This window comes from Panthera pardus, unplaced genomic scaffold (assembly GCF_024362965.1).
Source record: "Panthera pardus isolate Hobbes unplaced genomic scaffold, ASM2436296v1 HiC_scaffold_13, whole genome shotgun sequence".
Taxonomy (NCBI): Eukaryota; Metazoa; Chordata; class Mammalia; order Carnivora; family Felidae; genus Panthera; species Panthera pardus.
The window spans coordinates 114,175,556-114,193,212 of record NW_026526688.1 but is presented as its reverse complement, the minus strand read 5'-3'; the positions used below and the strand labels follow the sequence as shown (position 1 = coordinate 114,193,212).

Sequence of the window (17,657 nt, the reverse complement as noted above, 5' to 3'; positions counted from 1 at the left end):
AGTTTATTGGATCACTCACTATACAGATTGGAATAACATGACCAGAGGAAGTTACGATATGATTAAATTTACATTAATCCACTGTTGTTCTTCAAGATCCATCCTTCTTTTACAAGGGCTGAATTAGCTAACTGAATGCAATGTAGTAGGAATTACCATACTGTATCTTTCAAATCTTTGATGATGACATCAGTCTCTGCAGTCACCTCTTTTGTGTTGGTAGGTAAAGCCAGTTCTATTGGTTCGACTTTATCTTTCCTACCATAAGAGCTCTCACTCTACAGGTCAGGAAACTGATACAGGGATTGTTCCACATCTGAGTATGTTTATTCCAGCTGAACTAATCCCAGCATTCTTACTGCCTCTGAAAGGAGAAGTAAAAGGAGAGCAGCGATGGAAAAGGAACTCGTTCCATGCATTGCTGTCGTCATGATACACATATACCTATGTTTTACTTGTGAATTTTAATTTTCAAAATTTTAAATAATGACAGTGATAACAAAATTCACAATCCAATATTGCATCAGGAAGAGTTTGATAGAACAGGAGACATAATAGTGCCTCACCCAGGGTCTGGAACAGAGTTGCCACTCAGCAAATACCTGTTGAGCTGGGGAAACAAACATACTCATGCTTATACAGAACCCAGAGGGAAAGAACATAGCTCACGAGACTGTCAGCTCAACTGCAAAATGTCTTTGTAAATAAATCAGGGTTAAAATTGTGTATTATTATCTGACAAAAAAAAAAAAAAGGTTACAAATTTCCTCCCTAAATACATATTCAAATAAACTAAAGTCAGTAGCATTAATAGTCTTGGTGGCTCTAGTTTGTTTAGAATTTAGTTAAAAACTTATTTGTGGGATTGTCCTTCTTTTGATCAGGAGAGCCATTCCTGACTTCAAGGCTTTTTTTTTTTTTTTTTTTTTAATGTTTATTTATTTTTGAGAGAGAGAGAGGGAGGGAGGGAGAAAAAGAGAAATCATGGGGGAGGGGCAGAGAGAGTGAGACAGAATCTGAAGCAGGCTCTGCATTGTCAGCACAAAGCTCAATGCGGGCTCAAACTCATAAACAGGGAGATCATGACCTGTGCCTAAGTCGAAAGCTTAACAAACTGAGCCACCCAGGTGCCCCAAGGCTTTTAATTAATACTTCCTATCTTAAACTTGAGAATCTTGGCAGATATCAGTTTTATGCTCTTATCTTCCTTAAGTGGAGATTTTCTTGTGTGTAGTAAGAATTAGCCATTTTTGCTTGTATGTATAAGTAACTTAGAATGATAAGCTTGACTGTATATAATGTTTTAAATCTGTTTCTTCCAACATTTGCCCTTCTTCATTTATATAAAATATCCACTCACTGACTGATTTGATTCTATGTTTACTTAAGGGTATACTCTAATATCCATGGTTATATTCATTATTTCCTTGGTTTTCGGTTACAGAGTTTATGTTGTGTTTAACCAAAACATTTTCCGCAGAAATATTTTTGGTTAGGACACAGATGGTAACAGATGTGCATTTTTATTCATAAAAGGGTTTTTTTTTTAAATACCTGGCTTATAGAATATTACAAAGTCAAGTTGGCAAATATTTCAAGTTTTAGGATGTTAAAAATAATAATTAATTGGTTTCTGGAACAAACTTACTTTTTGGAACAGAGTAAAAAAGTGACATTAATAATACATAGATGACTAGGTAGTTTTATTTTGTCCTAAAAAATGTATATTTTACAAATTTCTAGGTTTTTTCCCCACAATGTATACACAATTATTTTGTCCTAAAACATATAGGAAGAAGGATACACTTGCCCCATCTTAAGCATCTCAGATCTTATTTCCATTCAGAGCAAGTCTCAGCCAATCACAAACTACTACACTTTGTAAGTTTCACTTCTCAAGCTTCAGTTTTGTCATATGTAAAGCGCTGACGATAGAATTCACCTAATAGAGTGGTCATGAAGATGAAATAAGAACCAGTGTAAATCACTTAACACAGTATCTGCCAAGCAGTGGTTAATTAATGTTTCCCTCCTGAAGCTACAAAGGAAGCTTACAAACTTTGAATTTCTATTCTTACCCTTATTTTTTCAAGGCAACATATTTTTAATTGTTCCAAAGTTTTCCTCGTTTATAAAACCATGCTAAGTTCAGAAACATTCTGCTTTAGAATTCCCAGAAAATCTTCCCATGTATAAATACTGGTTTCCGTGTAAACCCCCCTCATTAATTATTGCTGATGTTTTGGATATGGAGTTTTAATAGAGAAACCAGGCTGATTTCAAGATTTTCGGCCAGAAAGTTTTTAGTATTTATGAGGATAGAGATGGTTGAGGGAGAAGCAAAGTGGAGGGTAGGACATGGGTTATTTAAAATAGTATTTTGGTCACGTCAAGGTATCAGCTTTAGGCATCCTGTGGAGATGCCCTCTTGATAATTTTGATTGATCTGGACTGGATATTTTTTCAACTTTGATAATATACTAGTTTAGCAATTATTAATAACAATTGTTATTATGATTGTCCCCACAACTACATCGTGAAGCAAAAGTTCAGCAACTAGGACTTTCTCAGGCTCTTGAAAAAACCGCTAATGGAAAAGGCAGAACGTCCCAAACGCTTCCATTCATCCTGTAGCTCTGGGAACCTAGAACGCCCGCATCCAATCAGCTTCCAAATCCCCAGCGCCGGCAAGTGGGAGGGGCTCAGATGTAGACTGCCTCCTCTGCTTCTCCGGCTTGGCCACGTCTGACGCCCTGCAGGTCCTTGAAGGTATATAAATCACCTGTCTACTCATTAGCAATAACTGAGCTTCTTATTCAAATTTATGCTAAACAAGATTTAATAATATATAGCTTTAAATCGTGTTGTTTACTCATTCTTCGTAGTTTCTTCTTTTTCCTATATATACAGGTCTCCTAGAGTTACGGACCTGCAAGTTCCGTTCGCTGGCGCATGCGCCGGCGCCCGGGAGGGCGGGCCTGTTTCCGGGTGGCGCGTGGGGCTTGTGGTCGAGAGGCTCCCCTGCCGCTACCAGCATGGAGACTTTGTACCGGGTCCCGTTCTTAGTGCTCGAATGCCCCAACCTGAAGCTGAAGAAGCCGCCCTGGGTGCATATGCCGTCGGCCATGACGGTGTACGCTCTGGTGGTGGTGTCTTACTTCCTCATTACCGGAGGTAACTCGGGCTGGCTCGGGCCCGAGAGGCGCTGAGACGCGGAGAGCCGGCGGCCCCCGAGGCGCGTCCGTTCCGCTCTCAGCCCCGGGGGAAGCATCGCTGTGCTCTAGGTCTTTTCGCAGGGTGGAGGGAATTTCTGGGGTCTCAAGTATTAACAGCCCAGAGGTTCATGTGCCCTCACGCCCTGTCCTGTGTCCTGAGAGGCTACTCTCATTGTTCTCCATGTTCTCACGCCCGTTGCCTTTCCGCACTTCTAGCCTCAGCCTAGGGATGCGAATCGAATATATTTTTCAAGCCCAGATTGTAATTCTGTTTATTGCCTGCAATTATCAGGACTCCCATCCCCTCCTGTAAATTGTTTGACAGAGGCCCTGGAGAAGTCTAGTCTTGCCCATTCTACTCGGTTGGTCAGGAGGGTTTTGGGACTTTTATCTTTGTGTACAGCCCCTGGAAACATGGAAGAGACATGACAATCCTTGGGGTTTGTTAACCCACACCTAAGGGTCTGTTGTTGCTTTTTGCCCTGGTCAACAATAAACGTGAATGGAAGTTTCCAAATCCACGGTTTCGATTAATATTTAAGATTGAAGTTAGATTTGCAGAAGGTATTGTATTTCAAAAAGCAGAGGTTGAAAATTTAAAGAATAAGGAAAATAGCAGTACTATTAAACACTCCAGAATTGTCCTATCCTGGTGTTTTGTTTTTTTTTCCAAATAAAAAGTTGCAAAAGGGGCGTTGTTTTGTATAGTGATGAGTTGGCAATCCAGCTACAATTTTCAGGCCACCACCCTTGCAAGCCACAGTTCCATGATGTACTCAAGACTATTCTATTGTATTTCCAGATTTTGAGAAGTGGGGTACTCAACTTAGGTGTTATAAAATTGAAGCTTACAGATTAGGGACAGCAAAAGTTCCCTTTTTAAGGGAATAGCCATAGGCATCTTTATTTTCATAGATGTGAAAAGAGTTGTTAAGAGGGAAGAATGTGAAACTTTGAGGGCTTGGTACTAGGATTTGTCTTTGAATCAACTCCCATCCCAAATCGAGAATAATGATAATTAACTTAAGTAAAATATATTTTAAATATTTTTTTTTATGTTGGTAAGATGCTATCCTAACATTGCATTAACATTAACATTTGCTCAGCACATTAATGGGTGCTGTATTGAATAAATGAAATTTAAAATGCATGTGATTTTAACAAAAAATGAGTCTTCGTCTGCTTTGATCTGCTGGTCTCTTCTCCTAACCCTAACCTCCCTTGGAGTCCAAGCCTTTGTTAGAAGCCTCACAGTTTTCATTCTGTCCACTTATTCCCGTGGATTGTTGTAATGGGGAGATTCTCTGCCCCAATCCCAGGGGCAAATTGCAAAGGACACTTTTTAGTGGCCAAGGCCATGAGGTGTCTCATACAAGGAATCGGTTTTGCCACTGGAAAGGAGTCTCTTCTAAAAACTGTGAGTGTACTTCCATAAATAATGTTCATTGCTGAGAAATATTCAGCAAACAATGCATTGAGGTTCGATTAAGTTCCAGGCCCTAGGTACTGGGAACGACAGTGAACGAAACATAAGGACGCTGTCCTTCTGAAGCTTATAATGTCATGGTTGAGGTTGGTTAAATATCACATAAAGCTTTTTCCACTGCGTTATTTTTTCCATTACAAATTGCCAGAGTTGCACTGAAGGGAAAGAACAAAAGATTATGAGAAAATAACAGGAGTTGGGAACATCACATTGCAGTGTGGTTCCTGGGGAAATGACAGGTTAGCCAAAATCTAAAGAATTGGGGGAGAGGAAATAGTAGGCAAAGGGAAAAGGATGGACAGATACGGAACCAAGAGACCAATTAGGTGGGTTTTGTAGTTGACTAAGACTAGGTTGGTGGCAGTGGAGAAGGAGGAAAATACAATGAAAGATAGCTTGGAAGTAGATTCAGTAGGTCTTGATGGATTGATTGGGTTATCAGGAGTGATTGGGGAGAATGCAGTGCGAAGGAATCTTAAACTGGTGTTTGGTTTGAGCATCTGAGTAGATGGAAGTGTCATTTTCTGAGACTGAAGACATGGTTTTTGCTGGGGTACAGTGAACCACAGGTCACTTCGGGATATGTAACAGTTGGGCATGGTTATGTCAAGTTTGCAGATATGAGTCTAGAATTGAGAAAATAGGTCTGTATTGAAGTTGGTTAACAACAAATGTTTTTTGAATGCCTCTCATAAGCCAGGTATTGAAGAACATAGTGAAAGTCCCTGTGCTTAGGGAGCTTACATCTAATTCAACTGGGGCTAACATTGTTTGATCGGTGTTGGCATATTGACCTTCATTAGTGCATGGAACTGAAAGCCCTGGGAAGGGATGGGTTGAGTTCCGGAGGGAATGTGGACAATGAGGACAGTGGATCAAGCCCTAAGGAATTCCCAGCATGTAGCGGTTTTATAGAAGAGGAGGCCCTGCCAGAGGTAGCAAGAAAACATGGACAGGAGTATCACAAAAGCCATGAGAAACCAATTTTCCCCCAAGGAAAATGGATTTAGTAAACTGTATTGAGTGCTGCCGGGAAGCCTCCTAAGATAACTGAAAAATGTCCATTAAATTTGACACCATGAGATCATTGGCAACTTTAGCAACAGTAAGATCAGCGGAGGCAGATACCAAGTTCAAGTGAGGTGAAGACTGAAGAATAAGTAAGGAAAGGGAGACAACAAGTTTACCTTTTTTTTTTCTTCCCCAAGAAGGAAGTCTCACTTTTTTTCAAAAAGGAAGCACAGTAATAGGATTTAACTAGAAGGGTCTGGAATCCAGGGAAGGTTGATGTAGGAAGGAGAGGGTTGAAATACAGGAAGGAGGAGCGATAGCCAAAGGAACAAATTCTCTGAGAAGGCAGGAGGGGATGGAGTCCTGATAATTGCAGAAGCAATCCCACATTGGTAGGAGGAGGGACTCTTCCTCTCTTGGAGCTGGAGGGAAGGAGGAAGGGATGGCTGTAGATGCCAGCTGGTAGGCTTGGTGGTGGTGGTGGAGAGATTAGAGAAGCCCAATGTGATTGCTTTGTTAGTCAAGGGTGAGGGAGACACAGTCTTAACGATGCTTAAGAAAAGCTGGAAGTGAGGATGTTGGAGAGTAGATGTGGACAGTGGGAGATCCGGAAAGTACTAATGTTGATGGAATTAATGATCACAGGGACATCGTGACATAAGTGATGGACATTAATGATCATGAATCTCTAGTATTGCCTGTCTGCCTATTGGTATGATTTAAAAATGTCTCCTTATTTTACATTTAAGCAAGAAAATTAGTCACAGTACCCTCAATTGACAGCATTTTCTTGAACTAAAATAATAGCCTTTAATATTTAATCTCCTTTATGAAGTAATTTTTTTTTTTTTATGTTTATTTTCGAGAGAGAGAGACAGAGTGCAAGCAGGGGAGGGGCAGAGAGAGAGGGAGACACAGAATCTGAAGCAGGCTGCAGGTTCTGAACTGTCAGCACAGAGCCTGACACGGGGCTTGAACTCACAAACCACGAGATCATGACATGCCTGAGCTGAAGTCGGATGCTCAACTGACAGAGCCACCCAGGCGCCCCTATTGTGGAGGAATTCTTGAGTATAAGAAACAGTTACTGAATGAATTTCTTTTATGAAATACCTGTTTTAGAGATAGTATGCTAAAATATTGAGTTGAATTTCTGAAAGGTTTATCTAAAGTTTAGGGGATTAGCTAGGCCTCGCTTGATTATAATAATATATCTAAGCAGTCCTGTTTAAATATAAATGAATCTTTAGAGACTGATGAAAACTCTAATCCTTTTTAAAAATTAGGAATCCAATCTAATCTGTACTATTATCTTTCATATAGGAATAATTTATGATGTTATTGTTGAACCTCCAAGTGTTGGCTCTATGACCGATGAACATGGACATCAGAGGCCAGTAGCCTTCTTGGCCTACAGGTAACAGTTGCCTTTTTGAATGATTTGGTGGGAAAGAAGGTTGCTGGGGCATGAGTGCTTTTTAAAAATACAGTGAAACCTATGGGTCCATCTGCATTTAGATAATAGCTGTTTTAAAATGCTAAATGCAGAGATGCAGGAAGTGGGCAAGAACAGAAGTATATTATTTATTAGGAAATAATATATTTCATAGTGATATGATCACTTATTTAAAGGAGGGTATTGGTTTAAAATACATTTATAGGCTATTCTGGGGATGAGGAAACTGCAGGTACCAGTTTATTTGTAAGTAATGTTTTTTAATCTAAAAAAAATTTTAAAAATGTTTATTTATTTTTGAGAGAGACAGAGAGCAAGTGGGGGAGGGGCAGAGAGAGAGAGTGGGAGAGACACCAAATCTGAAGCAGGCTCCAGGCTCTGAGCTGTCAGCACAGAGCCCAACGCGGGGCTCAAACCCACGAACCTTGAGGTCATGACCTGAGTTGAAGTCGAACACTCAACTGACCGAGTCACCCAGGCGCCCCTGTAAGTAATGTTTTATTGGAACTAGGCATGCCCATTTGTTTATATACTATCTATGGCTGCTTTCAAGCTGCAGTGCTAAGTTTGACACAAACCATATGGCCTATAAGCCTGAGACATGTATTATCTGGCCATTTAAGAAAAAAATCTGTGAGCCCCTAGACTATACTATTAAATAATAAAATATAATAATAATTTTTGAGGTGCCTGGGTGGCTCAGTCGGTTAAGCTTCTGACTCTTGATTTTGGCTCAGGTCATGATCTCATGGTTCATGAGATTGAGCCCTCTGTTGGGCTCTGTGCCAACCATGTGGAGCCTGCTTGGGATTCTCTCTTTTCCTCTCTCTCTGCCCCTCCCCTTCTCTCTCTCTCTCTCTCTCTCTCTCTCTCTCTGTCTCTCTCTGAAAATGAATAAACATTAAAAATAATTTTTGAGACTTAGGTGTTCCATTTGAGTAATGAATCACCATTCCACTGTGGTTTGGCTTACCTGGGCAATGCTTATTATGTTGCTTTCTAAATCCACTTGATAACTGTCCATCTAAACATAGCTATATATTTGTATTCATCCTGAACGTTAATGATGTTCCATACATAGCATATTCCTGAAAAAATGTTTGTGATTCTCTGGGAGTGAGGGGTATCTAGGTGACAGGAGATCTTGATGGTAGGGAAACCTTTCATACTGTTATCATTGGTACTGTTGGAATTTTGAGCCCAGTGCTCAAAATGTATTATGTATTGTGTTTTGTGTATGCGTGTATTGTGTTTTCAATTAAGGCAATTAGCTAACAAAAAATATACCTTCTTTAGATATACCTTTGTATAAATTATCCCTTTAACAGAGGAATTTGCTTTTTGGGGATCCATGGATTCAGAATTTTGAAAGGTCTGTATTGCTAGAAAAAAACAGATATACGTATGTATAAAAATTTGCATATAACTAAGGATTTATAGATTGCTGGAAATTCTTGTGGGGCTCATGGAGCCTTAGTTAAAAATACTTCCTTTTAAAATTTTCCCTTTGAAAAAAAAATAATAAAATTTTCCCTTTGAAACAAGAGGTTTACTCTTGTGAAACTTCTAGAAACATTTCTTACCAATTCAAATTTGAATTTGATAGAACTTTAAATGTCATTATTTTTAAAAGCAAAACAAAAGTTCTGGGTTAAGGGTTTCTATACATACACTAATTTGCTTTTTAAGCTAATAATTAAAATCTCAGCATTGATTTTACATTGACAGTTGTGTTAGCTGAGGTTCTAAAACTTTTTTGAACATAAGCCCCATGAAGACACAGATTTTGTTGTATCCCCAGAACCTAGAATAGTGCTTGATTCATAATTCAGACATGGCAGGAATTGAAATGAATATACAGAAATGTGGTAAAATAGTTGTAAGGTTAAGAATAAAAAAGCAGCACAAAAATATTTAAGCAGAAATAGGTCTTTCAATCTAAAGACAGGTTTTTTATTTTTCTGGGAATTTTCATTTATTGTTTAATCTGGTTTTTCTTTTTCAGAGTAAATGGACAATATATTATGGAAGGACTCGCATCCAGCTTCCTGTTCACAATGGGAGGTTTAGGTTTCATAATCCTGGACCGATCGAATGCACCAAACATTCCAAAACTCAATAGATTTCTTCTTCTATTCATTGGATTCGTCTGTGTCCTATTGAGTTTTTTCATGGCTAGAGTATTCATGAGAATGAAACTGCCGTAAGTTATCAAGTACTTTGTATAATCAGCAGTTTAACTTTTGTTGCAAGTTGGTAAAATAATCACTTGGATCACATAAAATCATAGAGGATTTAATTTAACCCTCATTTAAATGGATGAAAATGCTGAGAACCAAAGGAATTTGTGACTTGTTCAAGGTTATAGCTATGGTTAGTAGTAAAATTGAGACCAGTTGTCTTTCTGTCATCTCCATTCATGTTCATGAAAAATGGTTATTTTGCTACAATGTCACTGACCACTGACTGGAGATCTTGTTTCTTTAAATTGCTTTTTGCTTAATCTATAACATATGGGATTTCAGTAGTAATAGTGATAGTAGGGAATGTTTTCAAGGCATTAATTACTGCTGCTCTTTGAATACTGGTATGAGGAAAACCCATTAAGCCTTGGACAGGGAGGGAGTTATTGCCTCTCCAAAAAGATGGGAAAGGATCGTGTGTGTGTGTGTGTGTGTGTGTGTGTATAAGAAGACTTTGTTTCAGAAAACATACAATATTTTTAAAACAAAAAAAAATTGGTTTTATGGCAACTTTTATAATTCCATTTGAGATCATTAACTTGAAATAGGGACAAGTCTGATCACATTTCCCTATATTCTTATTTCACCTGTGGATGAATTAATAACTGCAGGAACATTGGACAAGTATACCATACAAAGATTAGCTCTTCGTAAATTTATTTTTCAGGGAGTATATTAAACGTCAAGTTTCAACTATACTGATTTCTTAGAACTGATACTCCCGTATTTTATTATAATAGACAGTAAAAGAGAATACAGGATGTGTGTGTTTCACAGGTTCACTTATTCTGTGGCTTAACCTGTCTACCGTAACATCTAGAATAGAATGGGCAGACTTCCCCTAGAAAGTCCAAAGCACTCACTTCTCCTGCAGTCATGTTCTCATGCTAAGGCGGGATGGGAAAGATGGGAAAAGAGCAGTGTTCTCTGTCAGCTGAATATCTGTGTGGCCACATAGTTCCCTCAGACTCCTCTGCCAGTGGCTCTTATTTTTGTCTGGGGAAAACAGTTTTAGCCATTGGCTAAGTTGTATGAAGAATTAGGCACTCCGGCCTCCTCTTTTTGTTCCTCTTTTTTTCTGTCCCTGTTGGAAAAGATACACTTGGTATGGAAGAGGCTGAAGTTTTCCAGAGCAAAACAAGAAAAGAGGAGGCTCCTAGAGAGATCAAGAGGCTACTACAAATCACCAACCAAAACAGATGGAACGTTTGGAGAAATGTAGCAGAATAGAAGTAGGCTGGTTTGGGGCGCCTGGGTGGCTCAGTTGGTTGAGGATCAGACTTTTGATTTGTGGCTCAGGTAATGATCCCAGTGTCCTGGGATTGAGCCTCTGTCACACTGGGCCTGGAGCCTACTTAAGATGCTCTCTCCCCTGTCCCTCTGCCCTTCACCCGTGCATGCCCCTCCCCCATGCTCTCAGAAAAAAAAAAAAAAAATTTGGGGGGAATAAAACAGGTGGGCTGGTTTTGTCCATAGAGCCAGATTTGTTTTTATTCTACTTAAGCTTCTCATTCTTCCTTATAGTTTTAGGTCTTCTCCTTAGGATATAAGTGCTTTTCTTTTTAGCTCAGGTATTTGACTTTGAGGATAACAGAGCTATCTACTGCTTAAAAAAAAAAAAAGCTTTGGAAAGTGCTTAATTCTCTGGATTGCCTCCATCTTACTATTGCATTTAGGTTTTTCTTAATTTTTTAAAATTTTTTATTTTAGGGAGCATGAGTGGGAGAGACGGGCAGAGGGATAGAGATGAGAGAGAGAGTGTGTGTGTGTGAGTAGGGCAGGGACAGACAGAGAGGGAGACACCGAATCTGAAGCAGGCTCCAGGGCTCTGAGCTGTCAGCACAGACCCTGATGCGGGGCTCGAACTCAGGAGCCGTGAGATCATGATATGAGCTGAAGTCGGAGGCTTAACCGATTGAACCACCCAGGCACCCCATGATGTAATGTTCTAAAATTAGGAAAAGTGTTTAGTTCAGAGCAGAGGGATGGGTTTCTATTTTTAGGCAAGTATGTTATTAAAGCTGTATAGGGACGTCAGCTGTGCTGACAGCTCAGAGCCTGGAGCCTGCTTTGGATTCTGTGTCTCCCTCTCTCTCTCTCTCTGTCCCTCCCCCACTTGCATTCTGTCTCTCTCAAAAATAAGTAAACATTAAAAAAATTTAAAAAATAAAGGCTGTATGAAATAGTCTATTGAATAGATTTTATTATGCAGTTGAGTGGCAACAATTGCCTTTTTAGCAATTTGAACTACCATTTAAACCTGGTGAAAAAAGCTAGGGAGCTCCTGCGTGAATCCTGAGATCATGAGATCAGTTCAGAAAAGAAATTCTAAAGGAAAGGAGAAATGAGAAGTAAAAGTAAATGTATAATAATAATATCATTTAGGGACTAGGAGAATGCATATAAGCAATTTTTCCCTGCAGCTGAAATTTAACTTTAGTACATGTACTAAAACTTTATCTTCCTCTTTTTTGACCCACCACTTCCTAAACTGTTTTATTGCTTCCTTAGCATTTACATTTGTATTCAGCAAATATTATTTGATAACGGTTATTTGCTGGACACTGAACATTAAGCATAATTTTGCCTTCTAGACTCAGAATCCTTTTCCATTTACGCTTAATTAGGCATAGCAATACTTTTCAGTTCAGTTTATTTCCTTGATGTAATCTGCCATTTCTCATTGTTATCATTGTATACCTGTTGTCATTTTATCCTTTCCTTTCTCTTCTTTTTGTTGTTAATTCTGTGATTTGAGGACATAGATAACCTAGCTATTTGATTGCGTTTTAAATCAGTCCTTGTTGAAGGATAGCTTCACGGCCTGGCTTTTTAACAGCCTCTGTGGGTGTTTGAGTCTCTGCTCATTTGCTTCCGGGTTTGGAGCCATATTGGTTTGTAACTGTATGCTTTGAGGGGAAAGGGTAATGGAACTGAAGCCCAGTAATATATTTATTTATTGGGGAGGCAAGATTCGAAATAAAAACCATAAGGATGAGTCACAATTATATTTTCAGATTGTCATTTGATTCATCATAAAATTTGTTGGGGTGTTTTGAAATGTTGCTTCCTTTTCACTTTCTGTGTTTATAAATTTTATTCCTGCAGGGGATATCTGATGGGTTAAAATGCCTTTTGGGATGAAATCTGTGGATATTGGATTTGCTCCTGCTAATGAAGTTTTAAAGGCTGTACCAATCCTCTGACGTGAACTATGGAAAAGAATGAAGCAGCAGAAAAGAAGCATCTAGTGAAAACATAGGAAGCATGTTAAAGCTTGAACTAGAATGTCTTCTTGGTATCAAAGAGACAAGCTTATCACAGTATTTTTCCTGCTGGCCTATGCCGACGTACCAATGATGTTAAGTGGCATTTTCTTCTTAGTTTTTCATTTCTTAAAGAAAATATACTCCATTTCTACAGCTGTAATACTGAATAAAGTGATTATTTTTTACAGCCCCCCTTAACATTTTTTGGAGATGATATTTGTGACTTTCAAAAATTAATGTAAAATCAGGAAGCGAGATCCCGTAAGCTGAGAACTCTGGACAGACGATCAGCTTTACCTATGGTGCTTTGCCTTTAAACAGAGTGTGTGACAGTACATTATTTCAGATGTGTCTGCAAGACCGTTTCCTGCACAATAAGGTGTATGAAAGGAGCAGAAATAAATAATTTTTCTAATTAACACCTTTCTGTTTGTTTTATGAGACTGACACGCTACCACTGCACCAAGAGGGCCACTTATTTTATGATTTAATTAACCAATGGTATTAACTTTTCCATCTATAATTACTCATTCCTACCTATAACTCTCCTAACCTACTGTCGGTAGGTCTAAGGTCTCAAAATGTAGTTGGCAGGTTGCCTTGTAAGGTAGCAATTCTGTACCCCTCTAAATACTCAAGCATGAGCTGCATGCATGTTAGAGTCGTAAGTGGTTGTGTGCGAGGAGAACTCCCTTCAGGCATTTGTTTTCAGTAATTAACACAATTGTGAGCACATCTAGAAACACCCCTGCACCGGTCTGGTCTTCCCTTAATTTCTTCTTGCCAGGTCTTCTGGTTTTCCTGACTGGCTGTGAACATCACTTCTCTAGCTGCTCAACTAGTTCTTGTTCTGAGATCTTCACAGTAAAATTCTATCCCAGGTGATTTTTTTCTAATTCCAAGGCAGATTTCAATGTAGCCATTCATTGAGTAAAATATTCATTTATTCAAAAAGTTTTGAGAAGATACGCCACGTGGCACTGAGCATTATAAGGATGAGTAAAACTGAAAAGGCTCTGTTTTCATAGAGCTTCTGTTCTTGTAGGGAAGCCAGATAAACAAAAGATAGAAAATGTTTGCAAAATGTCAGATACTGATACATGGCCACAAACAAAATCACTCCTAGTATGTTGTAGTGATCACAAGACATGGGAGAGGGGGTTGTTCTACCTCAAGGCCCTGAAAAAGGAAAGCAAGGCCTGTGTGTACTTAACAGCGTTAAAGGTTTAATTTAAGTGCATTTGGCCATATTTAAAAACCTTGGCTAAACTAGATGGACAGAAGATAACAGGAAGGCGTTAGGGCTTCAAAAGTTTTCGAATACGATTGAGTAGTGAACAGTTCCTGTTAAACACCACAAGATGGTGCTATTAAGGTTTGGTGGGGTGTTTGGGGGTTTGTTTTGGGGTTTTTCTTTGGTCCCAGCTCTTAAGGTTTTGTTTCTGTGTTAATAATAAATATATCTTTACTAAATACAAAAATATATTTAAATAACTTCTGGTAAAATTGCAGTGTTTTATGTGAAGAAAAAAGTCGTGTCTTGTACTAGACTTAAAATGCTTTTGAGGACGCTAAAATGGCAGGCTCTGATGGAAAGCCTTTCAAGCATTATTAACATCAGCAGAGGTTAAGTAAATGAGGAGACTAAATTAGTGGACTACATGGGGAACAAACTAGTCTGATTTCACCACAGAATCCTCCAGGAGTCAATGCTCATTAACACGGAGAAGTGCAAAGTGGGCCGGTGAGAGGCAAAGGAGGCCGCAAGGCTAACCACGGAAAGCTGTCGTTCCTCGACGCATAGCTGACAGAGTAGCTGTCGGTCCAGTGGGGATCTCTGCAGCAGAGACTGCCTGTCAGAGGCCTTGGGTGGAAGTGGCTGCTAGGCCCTTGTGTCACTGGCTTGCCAGCTGTGCGGCCCAACCTTGAGATCAGCGTGATCTTGGCTAGAAAGCTGAGGTGAACCCTGACAAAGCTAACACCAGAGGCTGTCACGTAGCCCCTCTTCCTTGCAGTTAGGCGGTGGGTTGGTCAAAGGGACCCGAGTAGCACATCTCTGCCAGAGATTTATAAAGAAAACATTGTCTTTAGAGAATTAAGATGACAAGAAATCCTATATATCTTGATGATAAAAGAAATCGTATGTCAATGTTTATTTGAATTGGGAAGTGTGAGGTAACTTAGGTTCTTAATAAATGTTACATACCTGAAGTGGAAAGCTGGAACAGAGGTTATTTTCCCATTATGCCAGCAAGTAAATTGAGATTCATTTGCTGCAGTGCTTGAATTAGAACCCAGGTCTTGCACATAGCAGACCAATTGTTTCCATTATGTGCGGCTATTTCCTGGTACAGAGATTACTCCTTGAACATAGTAATACAAGGTATACACTTGCTTATAAAAGACATAGCGCCAGATGCTGGGTTATATCAATGAGAGATGGTGTAAAAAATGAGGGCTTATATCAAAAATACAACCCTTGTTAGTTTGGAATTTATAATCTAGTGAGTATAGGCAAACAGGCCAATTCTCTTTTGTTACAGGAGCACATGGGAGGAGCATCTATACCTAGATTGGGATGAGGAAAGGCTGAATTTCTTGTAGGAACAATGGGCCTGAAAGTTTCAAATACAAATAACACTTTTTCCAAAATCTCTTTTACTTGTTTTTCTTTATTTTGCTTAATATGCTGTATACTAAGTACTTAATACGTACTGTTAATTGCAAGTGAGAAAAAATCAGGCTATCTTAAGCAAAGAGCATAATTTATTAGGATACTAGAGTATCATGGTACTCAAGACAGGAATACCGCTGGGGCATTAGGAGGGCAGAATTGAGAAGATGGTACTATAAGGACTCTATTGTTTATTTCTGATGTATTCTATGTACTGACTCATGCTCTATATGAAACTGGTCACTTCTATTACTCTAGTTCAGAGCAGTGGGAATCATGCCTTGCCAACCTATCCTGATCATTACATGTGACAACTTCAGCCACTCTATAGGAGATTTACTTGATTCAGTGATTTAAAAAAATTTTTTTTAGGGTTTATTCATTTTTTAGAGACAGAGACAGAGCATGAGTGGGGGAGGAGTAGAGAGAGAGGGAGACACAGAATCCAAAGAAGGCTCCAGGCACTGAGCTGTCAGCACAGAGCCCGATGCAGGACTCGAACCCATGAACTGTGAGATCATGACCTGAGCTAAAGTCGGATGCTCAACTGACTGAGCCTCCCAGGTGCCCCTGATTCAGTGATTTTTTAAGGGCACCACCTCCTTGAATGGAAACACTACCTCTTCCCTTGTCTTTGGCCAGCCCTCCCTGCCCCAGCCCTAGCCCTGCTGCACCAAGTTGACTAGTTGCCCCTTTGCAAGATTTTCAAAGTCCAGTTGTTATTAAACTTCTGGGATTTATATAATAAAATAAATATATAATAAATATATTTATATATAACTTCATATAATTTGTTGTAAATTATGTGAGAGAATTCAAGTCCTGATTTCATTATCTGTGATGAGATGTCCTCTAACTTCTGTTGAACCTGCCAGTGGTGGGAATCTTTTTACCTCTCAAGGCAGCCCATTCCATTTTCAGATCTCTTTGTTTTTTAGAAAGCTATCTTCTGGTTTGCTTTAGTTCATTGGTTTCAGGTCCACTGATTGTGTCTATATCTAGGCATATCTAACTACTGTATAATGACGGCCAGCATTTCAAATACCGAAACTCTCATGAGCTCCCATTTTTTGTAGGTGTACCATTTCTAGCTTTTCTGGCTCAGAAACTTGGAGTCTAGTTCCCTTAGGATCATTCTTCCTTCCCTTCACTCTAGGTTGCTTATATTCCTTTAAAAATAAGTTTCACAAAAGATTATGTACTACTTTTGGGGTGCTTAGATTAATATAGCCATTTTGGTGGCTACGTACTTCTCATGAGCTATGTTAATTTTCAGTGTTTCCACAATGGTTACTATGGATCTCGATGGAAAATACCACAAACTATTAGGAGCTCAGACATGGGATCAGTTAGATTTGGATTCATATTTCAGCTCTGCCAATTACCAGCTGTGTAACTATAGACAAGTTGCTTAGATTCTCTGAGCCTCATTTTCTCCTTAGTAAAACAAAGATGGCAATACCCTATAGGGATGTTCTGAGAGTAAAACGAGACAATGCACAGTCTCTGGAACCTATCAGGTGTTCCTGAGATGTTAGGTCTGTATTAATCTTCAGTATTTTCCTTTCACATCCTATAGTTTTATTGAATGCATAATTATGCATTCTCCCCTGGGGATAGGAGTGGTGGCAATGTGCCCACAGAGTCAAGTCTGATAAATATAGTTGAGGCATGGAATGTCTGCTTTTATTTTTATGTCCATTTTAAAAAGTGTTTTTATGCTTTATGTTGTATCCATTCCTGGGTGGAAACAGTTCCACACAGCGTGCAGCATGACCCCGCCACTCCGACTGAAGGCCAAGGAGCTGCTTTTGGTTAACAGATGGTGTCACCTCTGCATAAAGTCCATTTCTTCAGATGCACCCTGACGAGGATGAACCCTCACACATGCCACTAAGTGCTTGTGTTGGCAACCACTCCACCTCACAAAGAGTTTTGTCGTGACGGTGGAGTGTGGGCACCAGTCTAAACACAGAGCACTCGAGGTCTGACCAGGTTGATAGGTTGGAACAGCTGTAACTCAGAGTCCCCAGACCTGTTGTACTATTTTCACTGAGATGACGGGAAATTATCTAACAATTTTAAGCCCAGATAGCAAATGTTGTACCATATCTTTTCACATAACACTTTATATTTGTATAACATATTTCAGCTTTATGAAGTGCCCTCACATCTGTTATCCCATTCAGTCGTAAAGAGGACCCCAACTACCTTCTGGGTCTCTTGGTATCATAAGAAATAGGCTTAGTCAACAAGGGGAGGTACCATGCTGGGTATTTGATCCATATTATTTCCAATGCTTG

General features: G+C 39.3%; 1 protein-coding gene across 1 annotated transcript; it reads left to right on the top strand.

Moving 5' to 3' along the window:
- The first annotated feature begins 2,973 nt into the window (after positions 1–2,973).
- On the top strand, positions 2,974–13,099 carry OSTC (oligosaccharyltransferase complex non-catalytic subunit). Its single transcript, XM_019416988.1, has 4 exons — positions 2,974–3,174; positions 7,036–7,129; positions 9,174–9,371; positions 12,520–13,099. Exons 1-4 carry the CDS (start codon positions 3,036–3,038, stop codon positions 12,536–12,538), a joined length of 450 nt encoding a protein of 149 aa, XP_019272533.1. The 5' UTR covers positions 2,974–3,035; the 3' UTR covers positions 12,539–13,099.
- Positions 13,100–17,657: the final 4,558 nt, after the last annotated feature.